General features: G+C 40.3%; 1 protein-coding gene across 5 annotated transcripts; it reads right to left on the reverse strand.

Moving 5' to 3' along the window:
* Window positions 1–140: 140 nt before the first annotated feature.
* Window positions 141–18,985, reverse strand: rabl6b (RAB, member RAS oncogene family-like 6b). Of its 5 annotated transcripts, none has more exons than XM_063490636.1 (19): window positions 18,853–18,985; window positions 16,043–16,150; window positions 15,754–15,909; window positions 15,537–15,671; window positions 14,781–14,795; window positions 14,512–14,559; window positions 14,324–14,353; window positions 13,850–13,902; window positions 13,568–13,656; window positions 12,070–12,210; window positions 10,159–10,264; window positions 9,886–9,989; window positions 9,155–9,537; window positions 7,416–7,569; window positions 6,995–7,198; window positions 5,456–5,711; window positions 5,118–5,304; window positions 3,823–3,881; window positions 141–3,333 (listed from the first exon to the last, which is right to left on the reverse strand). In XM_063490636.1, the coding sequence occupies exons 3-19, from the start codon at window positions 15,881–15,883 to the stop codon at window positions 3,142–3,144; spliced, it is 2,286 nt and encodes a 761-aa protein (XP_063346706.1). In that variant the 5' UTR covers window positions 15,884–15,909; window positions 16,043–16,150; window positions 18,853–18,985; the 3' UTR covers window positions 141–3,141. The 5 variants fall into 5 exon arrangements, with proteins under 5 accessions (XP_063346706.1, XP_063346705.1, XP_063346707.1 ...); XM_063490635.1 differs by having other exon boundaries at window positions 15,754–15,942; XM_063490637.1 differs by lacking the exon at window positions 14,781–14,795 and having other exon boundaries at window positions 142–3,333; window positions 15,754–16,150.
* Window positions 18,986–19,450: the final 465 nt, after the last annotated feature.

A 19,450-nucleotide genomic window follows, 5' to 3' on the forward strand; every position in this document is an offset into this window, starting at 1 on the left:
CGTCCCAGTCATGGTGTTTGTTTCCCCTCATTGTTAGACCGAGTGTTCAATTCAATTCCATTTTATTTATATAGTTCCAAATCACAACAGCAATTGCTTCAAGGGGCTTCAATATGTTCAATATGACGAGACACACACATCTTTTTTATGAAGAAATAAGTTTGCATTTATTGGACAAACCAAACATAAGCAAACTCACACATAGTGTAAAGATGGACCATGTCATGGGGTGACAAATGAAGGGTTTCATTCCAAAATGCCGTACAACCATTAGGAGGAAAAAAAACAAAAATAAAAACAAAAAAACCCACGGTATTTTAAAGAGCACATCGTTCATTCAGAAATCTTATTACTTTAGTCACAACAACCCCCTAACGAAGCTTTGCTGTATTTATTTCATGGAGATGACATTATTCCCACATGCTGTACATTTCATTTTGGAACAAAGCTCTTCAAATATATCTTTTTATTTTTACACTTTTTACATTCTTTTCTTGCTGTACATTTTAAGTCTCATGCTTTGCTTGAAACTGTGCTGTCAGCATTTATCCTCAATCACATGACGAGAGACAAAAAGAAGAGCATACAGTATTCAGGATCAATGCTGCATAGTTTCAACTTTGGAATAACACAATTACTTTTTTGTAAACTGTGTGTATATGTGATGGAAAACCATATTAAACCTGTCAAAAGAATACATGCGATGTATCTTGGAAGCTTCACTTCTTTGAAAAATTTCAGTATTGGGAGATGATGCATGTCATCACGAGTCCATCAAGAGGCGCTGAAATAAAGAAATAATGTGTGAAAGGTGGAGCAGCTCATATCATCGCAGAGTTTCTTAAGAAGCTCTGGCAGTAAACCACTGCATGATGGATAACAGGAAATGGATGACAAATATCAACAGATGTTACTTGACAAAATACAACAACTAAAACAAGCAAACAAACAAAAAAAAAAAAAACCTGCATGAGTTTTTAGGAAAGTCTGGGCACAAAAACATGCAAAGAAAACAACAAAATGCAAGCAATAAATAAAGAAAACGTCCTGGGAATGTTAACAAAACTCCACTGAGAGTGACACCAAAGCAAAGGACCGAGTCACTGCAATCTTATAACAGAATTTAAAGATGATACAGATCCACCTATAACAAAAGGCTAGGACAACATTCTTAACCTGACCGAGCTAGCCAACAGTTTACAGTAAGAACACTTGAAATGGTTCACGAGGACAGCTGCACATCATTCCCTTGTAGTAAACCTCCGTTAAGGCAATCGGAAAACAGGCTGAAGCAGAGAGAGTGGGACAGAAAACCTGTAGCAGCCATTGTGATGTGTGGAGAAAATGTTATATTCAAAGCAGCGTCAGCAGGTGACTGAAGCAAAACCGTTATTACGATGAGTTTCAGAGTCGTTATGGACTGCGATTAAACAATACTGATGTCTTTCATTGCGGTCAAGCTTACGCTTCAGTTCACGCAGGTTAGAACGAGACAACTCACAAGTTCTTTTCTCACTTTGTCTTTTTTTAAGTGAGACTTTAATCGTTGGCTCTTCCTAAACTACACGAATCCCTCTAAACTATCAGAGAATCACACACAGCTTGCTTTTATGTGGGGAAAAAAAAAACTGAGGGTCATGGACGCCTCAAAGCAGATTCATATGCAATTCAAATGTATTGAGATGTAACTCTGCGGGAACTTCGCGTTCCTGTTTGGTGGTGATGTCTTGATAACATCAGTCACTTGCAGATACTTTTCTGGATGCTTCCAGTTAGTGTGATGTTTCAAATCAGTATGCAGAAGTGCAGTGAGGCTTCAGACTGCTTTAAATGCTCCATTTCAGACATTTTTTCTACTCTGTCCAATATTGTGTCCAAAAAATAGCTACAGCCCTGGCCCTGCTTGACCTTCTGTCCGTATAAGATCAGTAAGGAGAAGATGTACACGGTGTACAAGATTTACAAGTCTAAAGAGCCAATCAACAGTTGAAATGAGAAACACTTTAGCCAATCATGCTGTTGCACTGACGCATGCACACAGAGGTTCGTAACAGCTTCATTTGCTGTGCTGTAGGCGTAAGTAGTAGCAGAGTCGCGGCTCTCTCCCCAGTCTCAAAGCGGTTTTTAAATAAGTCCCCAGATCCGATTCAAGATGGCTGCTGACTTGAGAGATTTGCTTATTGAAGGCCTTTGTTAACAGCTCCTTCTAAAATACATACAGCTAAGAACACAGATTAGAAGGTGCTCCTGTAACTTACTCCTGCTGTTCAGGGAGAAGGCGCTAAAGCTGCTGTTAAAGGAAGCTCCGGAAAACAGTCGCTGCTGTTCTTACTCTCACAGAAGAAAAATCTGGAAGCAAGACAGCACCAGAAACCTACCAAACAGATCCCACTGAGATGATCTTGCTTAATAATAATAATTTAATAATAACACAAGCACAAAGAGCCTAATGAAAGTTACTTACAGAAGAACCTAATGTTGAGTTAAACACAGAAGGCCATGAGAAAAAAAATATCCAGTTTCAGATTCATCCGACTTTGCAAGGACGATGAACTTTAGGAGTGTGAAAAAACAGGAAGGCCTTCTTAAATCATCTAAATTCTCCTCCAGTGTTCATATTTAGACAAGACTAAAATTACCATTAACCATTAAGCTCAAGAAACAAAGAGAAAGAACACAATGGATTCTTTAAGAGGTCACTTCTCACTCTGAGCATGCTCTCAGTTATTACACCAACCACACCAACATTCAGACTAAATGGTTAAGCTTTATTTACAGCAGCTGGTTCGTGGAGTGGATGATGTCAAATAAAACCTCATTCCAACATATTTAAATGCGTCAGAGTACAAAGAGCTGAGCTGCGGCCACCTTGATCATCGTATTTCTGTTACCACTCACTACAGTACGTGTGGGTGTCCCAGCCTGTTCTTATTGGTTGGAACGGAAGTGACAGCACAGGCGCAGATGGGAAAAACAAATGTAACAAACGTAATATACAGGTCAAACGTAGCAGAGTCCTGGCTTATTTTACCTGGGTTCTGTTAGCCTTGTATACAGTGTATGGCTTGGATATGCTGCTTTATGCACATACAAGTCAAACCACCAACAACCCTGTTCCCTGGCGCTCTTCTGCAGGAGCTCTTATAGCTCTTCATAATCGCCATCATCTCTTTTGATCGATGCTGCCCCGCCGCCCAGAAAGTCCTCCAGCTCGTCCACTTCGGTTTTCTTGGTCCTGGATTTCTTTTTCTTTTTCTCCTTCTCATCGGGCACTGTAGCTTCATCCTTTTCCTTTTTCTTGTGTTTGTGTTTCTTCTTGCTCTTTTCATCCTCCTGTAAGTGACAGCACACAGTTTACTGTAGGACACGCCGGCAGAACCTCAGAGGTTATTCACGACATAAAAAGCTGAACTTTTCTATTTCTGTTATGTTCACGTTCATAGCAAAACAACAGAATCCTTTTAATAAAGGAAAAAAAACCCTGCAGTTTGCAGACTTGCAGTTTAAAAGACTTAAATCAAGTTTGAAGTCTGAAGTGTCTGACCCCTCACTGGTGAGTGCGTTAGATAAGAATGTCCACTCATTATGTCTTTGAATTTTCATTCAAATCTTTCCAAATAATCATTTATCATTTTACATACACCTTTGTAGCAGGAATGTCTCCACACTATCCTCTTGCTCACCAACCGTCACCACAGCTCAGTACCAGGCATTCAATTTCTAATAGATATTATACGCTCGATGGTCAATGAGAAAAACGGCTTTATTTCTCTTCTTTAGACACAAAGTCCTTACAGTATGTAATATCAACAAAAGGTTTACCTCTTTGCTCTTCTTCTTCTTTTTCTTCTTTTCCTTGGAGGAGTGTTTGCTTTCTTTCTCTGAAAGAGGAGCACATGCATACAGCGCTCTCACAAGTGGTGAACAGCTGAAGGAGTCATTTTAAATACGTTTTATGTTAAAGTTCAGTTTCTTAACAAAACCAGCAGAACAGACCATTTCAAAAAAGGACAATTGTTTTAACCACTTAATAACATGAAAAAATTACATCCTTGCTTCTAAATTCAGATAAAATTGACGTTACTGTAATCAGCCCTAAAACTCTTAGAATATGGTGTCTAGACCAATACTCTGGATGGCATTACCCTGGTCTCAGTTAACACTGTGAGTAATGGAGTTGTGTTTGACCAAGATATTTCCTTCAATATACATATTAAATAAACACGTGAGGCTGCTGCCTTACTTTGTAAAATTAAAAAACCTGCTGTCTCAGAGTGAACCTGAAAAACTAGTTCATGCATTTATTACTTTTAGGCTGGATTATTGTAATTATTCATTATCAGGATGTCCTAAAAACTCCCTGAAAATCCTTCAGTTGATCCAAAATGCTGAAGCAAGAGTATTGACAGGAACTAGAAAGAGAGAGCATATTTCTCCCATACTGGCTTCTTTTGATTGGCTCCCTTAAATCCAGAATGAAATTTAAAATCCTTCTCATCACGTACAAGGTCTTGCATAATTAGGCCACCCCATCAGAGCACTTTGCTCTCAGACAGCTGGGTTAGTTGTTGTTCCTAGAGTATTTAAAAGTGGAATTGGGAGGCAGAGCCTTCAGTTTTGAAGGCTCTGCCTCCCTGGCTTCATAGGTCCCTCTTCTATGAAACCAGCTTCCAGTTTGGATTTGAGAGACAGACACCATCTCTACTTTTAGGATTAGACTTAAAACTTTTCTTTTTGCTAAAGCATATAGTCCGTGTTGGATCAGGTGACCCTGAATCCTCCTTTAGTTATACTGCAATAGGTGTAGGCTGCTGGGTGATTCCCATGATGCATTAAGTATTTCTTCTTCAGTTACCTTTCTCCCCCAGTATGTGCTTACACACCTCTCTGCATTTAACAATTAGTTAATATTAAACTCTGGCTCTCTCCCATAGTGCATCTTTCGTCTGACTGTTGGGGTTTTCTCTCTGTTATTGTGGGGTCTTTACATAACAATATCAAGCAACTTGAAGTCACTGTGTAATATCAATTGAATCTAAATGGTTCTGTTGACCTAATCTGCCTGCTCATCAGCTAATCAAATGTGGAGTTACATCGACAAGTATTTCTGGACTTGCCTTCCTGATCCTCGCTGCTTTCCTTGGCTGCAGGAGGCTCTTCTTGGATCCCGAGACCAAACAGGTCAGTGTCGTCCTTGGGTTTGAAGGTGATCACAGTGGGTTTTAGGGGTTCTGGCACCTTGGCTAACTGCATGTCATCATCAGAGAGGTCAGACAGAAGCTCATCCCTGACTGGAAATGTATCCTGCATTCAAAAGGGATGCAAATGTATATTCATTAAAGAAGCAGAACAGAAAAGTTTTAATTGACTTTTCATCTATTTAATTTCTGTTGCAGATTTTGCTTTCCAGATCTGTGACCTGAACTGACCTCGTAGTGGAAGTATCTTGGTTTACCTTTGCAATTTTAGGTGTGTCTGATGCTTCAGAGTCAAAGTCAGGGTCATCCATCACAAACGAGAGCATTTGCTGAGCCACAGGAGCCTCAGGGTCTGTGTCAGAGTCCTCCACTTTGGGCGTGCTTCCCTTCTTCTTGCTTTGGTGTCGGGCTGGCTGCTCTGCTGCGGGAGTTAAAGTGAGGGAGACGGGTGGTGTGGTTTGGCCCTGGGGATCCGGAGCTTTAGATGCCACCTTTGGTTTTGTGATTATAGGCCTGATTCAAGGAACACGTAAAAAAACAAAACAAAAAACATATCAGATCACAATGGGGGATTGGGGGGGGTAGGCTGCATATCTACACTGATATGCACTGGGTCATGCGTTAGGAATGCCACATCGTTTACACATCAACCTACAGTGACACCTCAAAAATCAAAGTGAATGCAGCAGGATAATCCATTTTGTCAAAATTTCATTGCAAAAATGGTACTCAGTAGTTTGTATGGGCTTATATGTATGTGTGACAACATCGGGGCATGCTCCTAATGAGACGACAGCTGATGTCTCAGGACCCACTGCACCAGTGTAGGGTCTGACAGTGGGCCCGGGAATTTCAACATGATACCTAGCGTCACTCAGGGTGCTGCTGCCTAGCCCTATAGTGGTCTGTGTGTCCCTCCATTGATATGTCCCCCTGACACTATCAAACCAGTCAAGTTTAACGATGTTACAGACAGAATAACGTTCTCCATGGCTTCTTCAGACTGTTTCACATCTGTCACATGTGCTCAGGGTGAACGGGCTCTCGTCTCTGAAAAGCACAGGGTGCTAGTGGTGCCAATTCTGCTATTCTATGGCAAATGCCAATCGAGCTACATGGTGTTGGGCAGTGAACACAGGACACTACTAAAGGATGTTGAGCTCTCAGGCCACCCTTAATGAAGTCCGTTTCTGATGATTTGTTCAGAGACACTGACATGAGTGGCCTGCTGGAGGACATTTTGTAGCTCTGGCAGAGCTCACCCTGTTCTTCTGGGACAAAAGAGCAAATACTAGACCTGCTGATGGGTTAAGGACTTTTTGTGACTCTGTCCAGCTCTCACAGAGTAACTGCCTGTCTCCTGTATTCTCCGCCATGTTCTTGAAACTGTGCTGGGAGGCACAGCAAACCTTATGGCAAGTGTATGTATTGATGTGCCATTCCGGAGGAGTTGGACTACCAGTGCAACCTATGTGGGGTCCTGATATAACCTCATGCTACCAGTAGTGACACTGGCCCTAATCAAATGCATACAACTAGAGAAAAATAGTCAGAAAAGATCAGGAGGCAGAAAATGCCAGTGGCCTCCACCTGTAAAACTATTCCTGCTTTGCTGTCGCATTGTTGCCCTTCTAGGTCACCTCTTGTTAAGTGAACTGATTAACAACCTTCTGTGCTACTTAACTAACAAGATCAACATCCCACACTGACTTAATGCTATACTCAGATTAAAAAGTGTTTCTTTAACTTTTTGAGCAGTATATCACTTGTGTCACTAGTGAAATTTCTTGACTTACGCTTTGAGCTCAGGTTTACTTTCCAGGTCTTGATCCTGTGAGATTACAAGCGCTGTTGGTATTCCCTCCTCCTCGTCACTGCTCAGAGTGATATCTTTAATGGGGGGGAGGGTCTTAGAGTTGGAAAGGCTTGGCTCAGTATCATCAGGGTCAAGCTCATCCTGGAAACTGGACACCATGGGGTTTCCTCTATCCTCGCCATCACTGGGTTGAAGCAAGAACACGAAAAGTTGGTTCAAAGAGGCTTGAAGAGGTGACCGAAAGCAGACACTTAGTGACTAACAATGTTGTAAAACATTAAAAAATTTAATTCAACCTCTTCTAAATGTCGAATAAAGAAGGTAAAATGTAAAACATTGACAAAGAGTATTTTCTGAAAGTAGAAACAGGCCAAGTCAGAAGTATTTGTGAAAATTCTCACCTGTCACTGTCCACAGTGGGAGCTGCTGCATGTTGGGGCACCTTGGTCTTGGAGGACAGGCTGTCCTCCAAGAAACTCTTGTCCAGTCTCTCATCTGGCACAAAATCATCCACACTCTGCACCTTAGCAGGACACACTGGTACAGGAGGCTCCTCTGAGGAAAACATTGAGACAATTTTTGACTGAGAGCAAAATGACTCAGAATAAAAATCTACGCTTTAACGTTCAAAAGCTCCAAAGCAGAACCACTGTGTGTTTACTTTTAGCTAATTATACAGAAACTGCAGGGAAAGACTGAAATCACATGACATTCCAACACCAGCCAGTCTTTTGATCCTTTTAAATGCTCCGCATTTCTCAACTCCCAAGTCTCAAACCTTGTGACTACTTACTATGGACCTGGCAGTTTCAGTTACGGTTAACAAATGTATTCAAAAACTGGTCTGGATACTCTCAGTGCCCGGAGGACCAAGAAAATTCAAAGTGAACTCTTTATTCAGTAACTTATATAACAACCTCCATCGAATGTGTCCATTAGCTCACTACATTCCAGTTTATCAAGATTTGACGGATGTCACTGAACAGCTTTCTTAACCCTTAGATGATTCTTTAAAGTCCTGACTCTTCTAGTCTTCGTTTGACTCTAAGGACAAAACAGTGGCGCTTCTCAAAAAGTGCTGTAAAAGTATTATATAATAATATTTTTTCCACTTTAAATGACTCAGTCTTTTCAAACTACTTCGGTCTGAACTTTAAATATCCAATATTAATAATATTTTATGGATTTTAATGATTTGAAGGCCAGTATGTTTATATAGCTCCACTGATTTTTATCAAAAAAACAAACAAAAACAAAAATAATTTCCATGAAATAGATTTCAAGGAATATTTTATTATTATTTTTAATAGGCCCTAAAATAAGTCTATGATTGGCAGCAACATTGTTTTTCATGATTTATTTTTTTTTGCAGTGTCATAGTCACCTCTCGTTGCAACAAAAAACCCCAAGAAACTGTCACACTCAATGCCCTAAGGACAAAATGTGGCAGCTTTGCAAAAACTGCTGCAAAAATATTACAAAGTAAGATTTTTTTTCCACTTTAAATGATGAAATCTTTTAAAAATACTTCATCCTGAAATATAAATATTAATCACGGTTTTTGGATTTTAACCCTTCAAGAAGAGGGACTCCAGCTGAGGTGGAGCAGCAGCTGTAAATGGACAAACTGATCTTTGCATGTAAGCTTCCCACGTTGTGCTGCCAGCTCTTCTCTTGCAAGTCACAACGCCGTTACATTTGCTGATGAGAGGGGCTTGCAGCAGCACCCTGCAGATTTAAACTGATTAATTTTTTGACCTGTAAACAGCATCCAAAAATGAGCATCTCTATATAAGCCTGCAGTTCCTCTGTGTCTACATAAGCCACGGAGTGATTCATATGCAGGTTTGTCATGGCCACAATTTGCTGCAGGACTTCAACCAGCAGCAGTGCATGGTCATGTCATGGTGTGTATGTCCTGGGATCAAACCTCCGGTTGCTACTCATCATTTACTGTTATTGAATTCTTTTATAATTGAGAGTGTTGATCCACTTAACCTGAGTGCAAAATTGCAGTGTTGGACTGTAATGCTATGTGGACGAATGTGCTAATGGCTGTGAATAGACAGAAATATTGTCACAGATGGCTGGTGTAGAGACTACATGGAGCACTCTGCTGTGTGTGCTGTGTAGGACTGACCTGGTGCTGAGGCAGAAGTCTCGGTGGCTGGGGATGAGCCAAACCAGCGGGACATGAAGCTGCGTTTCTGGGGGCCCGACGCTCCTGCAGCTGGTGACTGAAGGTGTTCGGGTGACTGGGCCAATGATTTTACCTCAGCAGTAGGTGAAGCTGCCCCACCAGCTGCTGCTGTGGGAGGCGGAGGAGAGGTCGTGGACACAGATGGTGACTGTGGGAGTGGCTGGGAAGGGATTGGTGGCTGTGGAGTGCTGGGGCTTGAGCTGCCAGTGGAGGCCCCACTGGGAGGGACAATGGGGGACTGAGAGCCTGATGAGGGACTCTGACCGTTGGCTGGACCAGGGGAACCATAGCCCTTACTGCGAGACTCCAAGTTCTCCAGGAAACTGCAGATATCACAACAGGACTTTTAAGAGACTTTGAATAACATCTGAGGCCATCAATACAGTTTAGGAAACTAGAGTAAGGAAAAACTCAGTAGAAGGAAATGTACACAGATGTGTAGTTCATTTTACAAATCTGTTAAATTCAACTGCTAGAAGATGGAGGTAGTAGTGTGTACCCAGCTCACTGGTGTAAGCCCATGAGAGCAACTAATGCACAAAGGCTGAGGACACACAACATTTTACATAGAGTGGGGGAGAATTTTGGGAAATAAAGCTTTTGATCTAGTCCCTCTAGTGGCTCAGTAACAGCAGGACACAGGCTGTCAGAGAGAATAAAGATGAGCATACATCTCATAGTTCTGATCTTCAGTCTCCTGCTGGACACAGAGCTCCTCCAGTGTCGCATCCATGTCCAACTGGTTGGTCTCCAGCTGCCTCAGGAGGGTCTCCCTCTGCACACAAACACATGGCATGAATACCTGGGCACGCGCTGAGATGAAATAGGCGTGCTTTGTCTTTCATTACAATAAATAAATCATAATAAAAAAATTATAGCTGTTGAAAACCTGATAATAAAAATAAATCAAATATTCAGCACATAAAACAAAACAAAAGAATAACCTGTAGCTGAAGGAACGGGATGTTGAAAAACTTGTGCAGATATTTCAAGCCAAAGCCATTCTTCATAGAGGACTCGGCATAGTGGATGTAAGATGATCCCATAGGTCTGTAAAAGGAAAGCATTAGGTTTCTGAACATATACCCTATATTTACATGACTCATTGATGTCCAAGTGTTATTTAATCAAAAAAAACAGAAAGAGGTGTAGCTGCATTTAACACCTCAAGGGCACAAAAACATCAGACACATCATCAGCTTGTTAAGTTGTTAAACTGACAGTGGATAACACCTTCCCTTTGACACTAGACAGCTGTTAGTGTCAAAATATCCATTTGTATTAGACAGGTTAGTTACCAACCAGCCAAATAAACATAAGTGACGTTCACTTTTGAACACTATTATGTGAGTAATCTTCTATCCACAGTCTACTGTTCAGCGTAGTTTCTACTGCTGTTTTCACCGCAGGGTCTATATAAAAATTGTAGGTAACAATCTTCAAGTCCCTCATTGGTTAGTGATATTCTGTTTTGATGCCACAAGTTTAGCGTTTTTGCTGTGACCATCTCAGCTTTTTGAAACTAATGCCACATTGATGTGCTCAATGGATAACAAACTGTAAATGAAAACATTTTGTATTATGAGCACATACTGTTTTATCCTCCCTTTTGACTTTGGGGAACCATCATTTACAAAACAATCATATTGTATTTATTAAGAATAAAATCTAGGAAGGAAAGTTTACTGAGGTCAAAGATCAAGAGAGCTGAAGATTGATTCTATAAAAGTCTCTGGAAAAACAGACATCTTTTCTGTTAGAGAGAATGCAGGTTTAAGGCACTTCCACACTGGCAGGTAGCAGGAGTTTCTGTTTAAAATCCCCAGGAAGTACCATGTTTTCACAGATTATTTTACTTGCAGCATGTTTTGTGCAAATATGTTTTATATGTGCAAGATGCTAAGCTGTACCTTACCACCTTATGTCTCTGATTGGAGTGGTGGCACTCATAGGGATCATTTTGTGGGGAAGAAGAGTCGGATGACCCACAAAATTACCATTTTACGCGACTGTGCATCGGGCCTGAAGCAGACAGCCCACTAGAGAAAGTTGATGACCACTGTTGTGATACCTGTTATCTACTACTGGGGTTTTAGGTTTTGCAGAGCCAGTCCCTCTGGTGAGGTGTAAGCTCAAATTTGGGTAAGAAGACAAAATTAACAAAAAAAAAAAAAAAAAAAAGCTTCTTCCTGTTTTGGTTGTGTCACTGAGCCCTCAGTTCCCTGGATGTCTGGTTTGTGACTGCAGACACAGCCACAGCAAAAGAACACTAATCTAGTTGCTGATTATGTAAATATTTTTTAAAGTTAAAACAAAAAATTAAAGTCCTTAGAGAATTATATTGTTCCCGGTTCTCTTTTCTTCCAACACTTCCTCTTTATTCCTGGTACTGTTTCCTGTATTTCTGCTATCTGTGACTGAACACAGTGACATATGGTGCAGTATTCTGAGCCCCTATAGGCAAGTCCTGCGACTTGACACCATCCTGGTAATGTGCTCATGCAGTTGTTGTGGAAAAACAAGACAGTCCCTGTATAAATACAGAGGTACACGGACAAACGTTGGTGAACTTTCGGTTTAAAAATAAGATTTTAAAACTTTTTTACTTCTATGTGTGTGCAAGGTTTGATGACATTATAGCTTTATTAACAGCTCAGAGTGCAGACACAAAAAAGGTCTGTGTAGCTTATCCCAGAGTACTGAGCAAATGCGATGCTCATTGAAATGTTCAAATTTGAAAACATTTTCCACAGCTATATCAGGTAAGAAGATTTACTTTTTACTGAGAAAACAACTTTTATTATTATCACACTTTTTATTTCAACTGTATACGTTCAATTATTATCTATATCTACCTGTTCAATCCAGCAATTAGGTCCCTTATATCATCAGGGAGGATGACACGATGCTCGCCCATGTCCCTGTAGTTTCCCAACACACACACCGGCACATGGGTGGGTACTTTGGGCAGCTCCCTCAGGATGTAGTTAAAAGTCCTGCAATTGATAGGATCACAACATTTATCTGGGAGTATCAATATTCACTGGAAACTGACTATTCTTCAAATATCGCTTCCCCAACTCCGCTTACAAATGACGGTACACAGTTTTCTAAAATACTTGTGTTTTCCTGTTTTTATGACTGGTGACCCTGAAGTTCAGGATCTGGCTTCAAAATATAGAGAATTAAGCAGTGACTCAAAACAGTAATGTATAAATGTTTTAAAACATAGACACACATTTTTTGATTTTTGTGTAATTTAATGACATTCTGAAGAGTCAGAAAATAATGACCCACCCACTGAGGTGTCTGTGAAAATTATACACCTGCAAGGGCATATTTTCTATTCAATTTAATTTTATTTATACAGTGGCAAATCACAACAACAGTTGCCTCAAGGTGCTTAATATTGTAAGGTACACCCTGCAATAATACATAAAGAGAAAAACCCATCAATCAAATGAAACCCTATGAGCAAGCACTTTGGCGACAGTGGGAAGGAAAAACTCCCTTTTAACAGGAAGAAACCTCCGGCAGAACCAGGCTCAGGGAGGGGCGGCCATCTGCCGCAACCGGTTGGGGAGAGAGAAGGAAGACATGCTGTGGTGTGCTTTGCATTCACACCATGACAGGAACACTAATATGGATCCTAGACAGCTGGCTAGTCTTGCCCATCCAAGACTGGCTTTACAGTCAGAAAGTTAGTCTGAGCCTAAGCCTCTTCCAGAGGACCCTTTGTCCCCAACCGCCACCTTCACCTTAAACAGTTCACTTATTTGCTTTACATCTGAATTTGAATTATATTTGAAATGTGAGTAAATCCCCGTGTTAACGGTCATTAAATCCATGATGAAAAACAGTATTTAATAATGGAGATTCGACTACAGTATTAACCAAAGTAATTATAATAATAATTGATTATAATTTTTGCCACACTTAAGCATACCTATCATTTACTGTGCTTAGTCACTGTAGCACCTAGAACAACAGCGAGGCTCACTCATGTGTTTTTAATTGTGGCTGAATAACAAAAGAGCTCTACAGCACAGAGACATAAGATACACCAGATCCTACTTTACATGAAACCCCATTGAAAAACCTACAGTTATATAATTTGCCATGCTAATATATATATATATATATATATATATATATATAAAAAATCTTCTCCCTGGGGATGCCCAAAATAGCAATAGTGGAATGTATTTTAAGGATTGTGCATCTAGAGCTGAACACAATCCAGCAGTGGAAGCTTCATAGCCACAGACAGACACAATGAAACTTTATCTGCTCATGCATATTAAAGAAATAGACTTGCCTGATGAGACAACAACACACACAAAGCTCTCTTACCACTGCTTGGTGATGTCAAACATCATGATCACTCCATTGCAGTTCTTGTACACATCCAGGAACTCTGCATCCAGGGCCACCTCATCTGACTATAACACAAACAAATTAATATTTAAGGACAATTGGAGGAAAATATTCTGCTGAGATCATATGCTTTTTTTCCTTTTTTCCCCCCTTTATAATTTCCTCCTTATAAGACATCTTTCTCTGATTAAAATCTGCAACCCACATACTAGAAGTGAGCCTTTCTTCCAAAACACATGGCAGCCATGTGATAGTCACCTCTTGGGGCTCATTCTCCAGTTTCAAATTGTCACCGCGCCTTTTTCCTTTGCCTGAAAGAACAATTGGTCACAAATGTTAAGATCAGACAAGCTGACACACAGTGAAAGTTTGGTTTGTTGCTTCAAGTTAGTATAAAGGTATAGAGCAAGCAGAGCAGCAGCACAACTGCTTTTCTAACAGAAAAGTATCTCGCAGCCTACTTTGACCACACAGTGCCCTTTAAATACACGCAGCAGATGCTCACGCTCCAACTGGGTGCAGCAGTAGCAAAAAACAAAAGACAAATAAACAAAACAATAAAAAGGAAAGGAAAGAAAACCCCCAAACAAAACAGCCAAACTCTGAGACATAGCTAGGCAGCAACCCTGAGCCATACTCTGACAATATTGACATTCAGATAAGAGTGGGGATAGGCAGGGCAAACCCACAGCACACAAGAGTTTAGTATCTACATACTGTAGCAGCGCTCACCTACACCTTCAGGAAGAGGATATTTTTGGCCTGAGATGAGTGTAAGAGAGGTGCCCAAAAACAAAAGACAACATCAACACTGAGGACAGAACAACAGACAAGCAACAAGCATCTCTATTGGATGCGTTGATATAATGCAAGAGGTCAGCCTCAGAGGAAATTTGACTGGCATGTGTGTCAACACTCACCTTTGTCCACCACGTCCCACACCTCTACCTTCACCACATCATCAGTAGCTGAGGCAAGCACAGAGAACACATTCATTATTCATGTTCTGAGACCACAGAGAGAAGAGTTCAAATCTATTGAATGTTCAGTGACTCTAATGTGGATCTACTCACTAACATGCTATGTGGTTGTAGTGTTTTCTCACTAATATGGAAGCACTGACACAAATACAGGATGCCTCCTCTAACAATCAGTTAGCTCAAACTACAGCTAAACTTTTTCTTTTTACCTTGATATGGTGCCACTGGAATAAATTATGAGGCACAAACAGCAGATGTCAAATATTCACCAAAACAGAAACATAACTAAAGTAGTGGTGACAAGCAGGGCTGGGTGACATGACCCAAAAGAATCCTCTCAGTATTTAAAAGCTCCTTTTGGCTGATGCACAATATATATATATATATATATATATATATATATATATATATTAACAAAAACAACATGTGATGTGTCACAGCCACTTTTATTAAAGCAGACATCTAATTTTGTTGGTCCTAATTAAAAGTAGTTGGGTTGTCAGTCAGGACAGGAAGTGAATTGCAAAGGAAGTGAATTGCAGTGAGTTCCATATTAATTCAGTTTTGTGTAGTTCAGTGTGCTTGAAGAGGGTGGAAGTAATGCAAATTTCATCATCAGACAGTAAGCACGAGGCTTTGTGCAGATGTTCATGTGCACTCCAGTTTTTTTGTGAACATGCAGACTCATTTACAGAACTGTACTATAGAGTAGCAACTACCCAACCTTCAAGCAGACTTCAACCAAACTAGGAAAAAAGTCTGTGTGTACATGAACCACAGAGTCTACTTCACCTAAAGTTGCAGTGGCAGGATAAGGGTATAAGTTGGTAACGCAACATTGGACTACATTGGTATAAATTAAATGGCTAATTCTATCGCTCTGTAATGATATTTATTTTTTTAAATGTATACATCACCCAGCCCTGGTGAGATGATCACATGTGGTCACAGCTATCTTGGCTTACTTTTGTAATTCCAATGGATGCTTGTAGCTTGGATCTCCTGAGTAGGTATATACTCCTCCACAAACTTCTTGCCCTGCAGTCGATGCCATAAAGTACTCTTTCCAGTGTTCCTGTCTCCCCGAATCACTATTTTCACTGGAGTAGGAGACATGATGGAGATGCCATAAAACTGAACAAACTAAGACACAACATGTATTTAGCTGGCTGGATTACTTACTGTTATACTGGACCCCTTTGGCAAAGCGTCTCTGCAAGCTCTGGTTCATGGACTGCAGGCCAGCAGGAATGTTCTTCTCCTTAAGCTGGCCAGGCTCAGAGCCCACCAGCTTCTTCAGCGCTGAGAACATCTTTACTGAGCTTCACCAGCTTCACTCTGCAGTAGAGAGGAACTCTGGCTGATGACTCCCTAATGACAACACAAGTAAAAGTGTACCAGCGTGTCCTCACGGGCAAGGAAGTTAAGGATCCATGCTGAGATGCAAATATGATGCCAAATCACTTCGTACCAACTTCGGTGGTTTACTGAATTTAGCAGTGCCTCTTTTAAAGTTGACCAGATGTTTTTCTTTGCCTGTCACAAGTAGAATTTACTACCATGTTGTTTTGAGCATCATCTAAGGGGAAAAAAACAAAGAAAAACACAGAGACAGAGGTTGGGGATTAAAGACTCTTGTTTAGATGAAATTCTTCTGTTAACATGTAGGTGTGATGAAAAGGACAGGTTTGTTATTTTTTGCAAAAAATGAAAATTATATCAAACTATGCTTAAGTGTTAGAACATAAGAAAAACCACAAATCCACTAGTTCCAGCTTCTTGTGCGAGTTTGTCACTCTTATGTGGAAATAAAATAAATTTATACGAATTGCAAGTTATTCAGCTTAAAAAAATTAAGATATGCTTCATTTATTCAAAAAGTTGGGAAATCTGCTGTGTCACAGCTGGAAACTAATTCTCAGTAAAATAAACACAATATAACAAGAAAACAACAACAGCACAGCTAGTATAAACAGCATTAAACCATGACAGCCAAAAGACAGTTTATGTGGAAGTGCATTAAAGGTACAGTATGGAAAATCTCACTGACAAGACATCAGCAGATTGTATTCAACTAAAATATGTTTTCTTACCGGTCCCAATTCAAATTTGTCCTACATGGGCCACTGTAGCTGGGACAGATATGTTTTAGTCAGCCGAGAAAGTAAAAGGAGACCGACACAAGTCTATGAGTAAGTAAGCTGTTTAGCCAGAATTAGTGAAACTTTCTTTGAAGCGGATCTAACAGTGTTGGCCTTGAACACTTATCGAACAACCTCTCATACAATGTGAGAATGTAATCAAACTTTTTATCAGAAGAAAGAGTAATTTTTCAGTCACTCAAGCCTGGGATAAAGTTGGCTTATGACCAGCTTTGTGTTGTTGAAATTAAAAGAGCTGAATGCAACCTATATAAATAAAATTTACTTAAAAGACATAATTAAACATTAATAAATGTATATTTGTGGATGCAATACTCTTTTTTTTCTGTTAAATAACCTCAAATGACTGACTGACTGACTGACTACTTTTAAGGCTGCTTTACAGAGCAAGAAGTCCTGAGTTTGACTCCTCCATCTGTTGTGTGGGTTCTCTCGGGGTACTCCGGCTTCCTTCCACAGTCCAAACGCATGTAGTTAGTTGAGTAAGGTTAATTGGCAATGCTAAATTGCCCATAGTTGTCAATGTGAGCGCGAATGATTGTTTGTCGCAATATGTTAGCCCTGCGACAGACTGTCAACCTGTCCCAGGCGTACCCTGCCTCTCACCCTATGGTAGCGAGGATAGGCTCCAGCATCCCTGCAACTCTGATAAGGATAACCGGAAGAGAATGGATGAATGATGTTATCTGTTATCTATCATTATCTACATTTATACTGCCCAATAAATTTAAATTTTAAAAACAAAGAAACAGGAGGAAAAACCTTTTACCACGTTTTGACAACTTCGCTGTTACACACACGCTTGGAACACCACAAACACAACAATCGCATGATCCAAGCAGAGTTAGCCAGAGAGTTAACGAGATAAAAGTAGTTCTAAAACAACTGTCCGTCCATAGAAACGTCCTTTGGGGGTAACCTTTGAAAATACTTTGGTCTCAGTCATTCACACTCACAATTTCTGCTCACATCAAGTAAAAATTAAGTCCCTTTTGTAAATGTTAGTATGTTACTAAATATAGTTTTAGATTGCACTTTCACTTTGATCCATCCCTCTCCTGCCAGTTTCAAAACGCCAGGAAGACAATCACAAAGATACTCATCTGGGGTGATGTCATAGTAGCTTAGTTTATTAAAGCACAGCTTCAATTACAGCTGAAGATGACAGGGTAGAAAGCATGAGGATTGTGCACTTGACTAAATATTCATTACTGTCAATCATTCCTGCCACAGAAACAGGACTGGTCAGAACTTAACAGTAAATCACAATCTATACTTTACCCCGCCTTAGAAGGTTAAGCTCACTCACACACACACAGTCCAAATTTTACTGTTAAATCATTTGATAAACGGCTGGCTTTGACGGGTCGGGGGAGGTAACCTCGACTATGTTACCAAAATGGCAAGAGACGGCACTGTTTCACACAAGTGTAATGGGAGCACATGAGAGGCACAAGCAGAAGCAAGACATAATGACGACGTTGTCAGATGATTCTTCGCAGTAGGTTTGATGACAATGAATTAGAAACTGTCGCTAAGACAATATTTGACCAGCTGAAAAACAGAAGGCTTCAGGACACGTCTCCGTGTCTTGATGGGAGCAGTCACAGTGTCCCTACAGGAAATACATTATTCACTATCAAGATCAGATTTGTCTTCAGTTGACATTATTAGTAAAAGCTCCGTGTCTGTTTGTATTAAAAAGAGACTAGCTCAAATCCAAAGAGCCGAGCAATTATCTACCAATGGCTGCGAATTAATTCTGTTTTCAGGTTGAATTTCCCCTTCACCGTTATCCTGCTAGCATTAGCTGACTGTGCTGCTCGCTCAGCTAGAACAGTGAGCTTTAATGAATATATGAAGCAATGTGTTTAAGCATTCTTAAATCAGAAAATTCGAAAGAGTATGTAAAGGTCAATTCGGATTTCAAAAAGAGATGAGGCAGTCCGACTTGTTACCTAACGTTACCCCAGCTAAAGGGTAACGTTATCCTTTGGCTTCTCTTTAGCTAGCAATCCAGGCAATATTAGCTTAGCTTTGCCACCTCTGCGCTCAGTGACACTACACGGCAGCACGTCAGGATGAGTTTTTCAGGTTAACGTCAGCTGCAAATACTCACGGGTATATATTAAGATAGGAGCGTGCAGTCCCAGCATTTTTTCCTCAAAACATCTGTCAGACCTCCATCCCGACAGAGATATAGCAGCGACATTCCTTTGCAAAGAAAACAGCTACCGCCGACCAATCATCAAGTAGCACGCAAAGCTTGCGAATATCCGGTTTCAAAGGGTTTCAAAATAAAGCTCAAGCTTAGCGATACCAAAACATTATTTAAGCTTATGCTCCAAGTAGCTTACTCGTGGATATTTTTTACTTGAATTTCAATAGGTCTGAGTACCAACAATACAGAAGAAGTTGTGCCTCGAAAACCTTTTCTGCATATTTATTTGTTTGTGTTTGCAGATTGCCACATATTGTGAAACCAATACAATCTGGATTGTATTGGGCTGCCTCATCTCTGAATGTGAAATCTCCTGCTTACTGACTGACAACTTGTGACTCACAAATTATTATCCAGTGAGCACAGGAATGATTCTCTTTTTTCCTTTGAACTCCAATAATGAGTAATCAATTTAGGCTCATGTTTTATTCAGCATTACCTGAAAGTAGTGACTAAGCCCATAAAGTCATCAGGAAAGTGTTTACTGACATCACAG

This window comes from Pelmatolapia mariae, linkage group LG12, assembly GCF_036321145.2.
Source record: "Pelmatolapia mariae isolate MD_Pm_ZW linkage group LG12, Pm_UMD_F_2, whole genome shotgun sequence".
Lineage (NCBI taxonomy): Eukaryota > Metazoa > Chordata > Actinopteri > Cichliformes > Cichlidae > Pelmatolapia > Pelmatolapia mariae.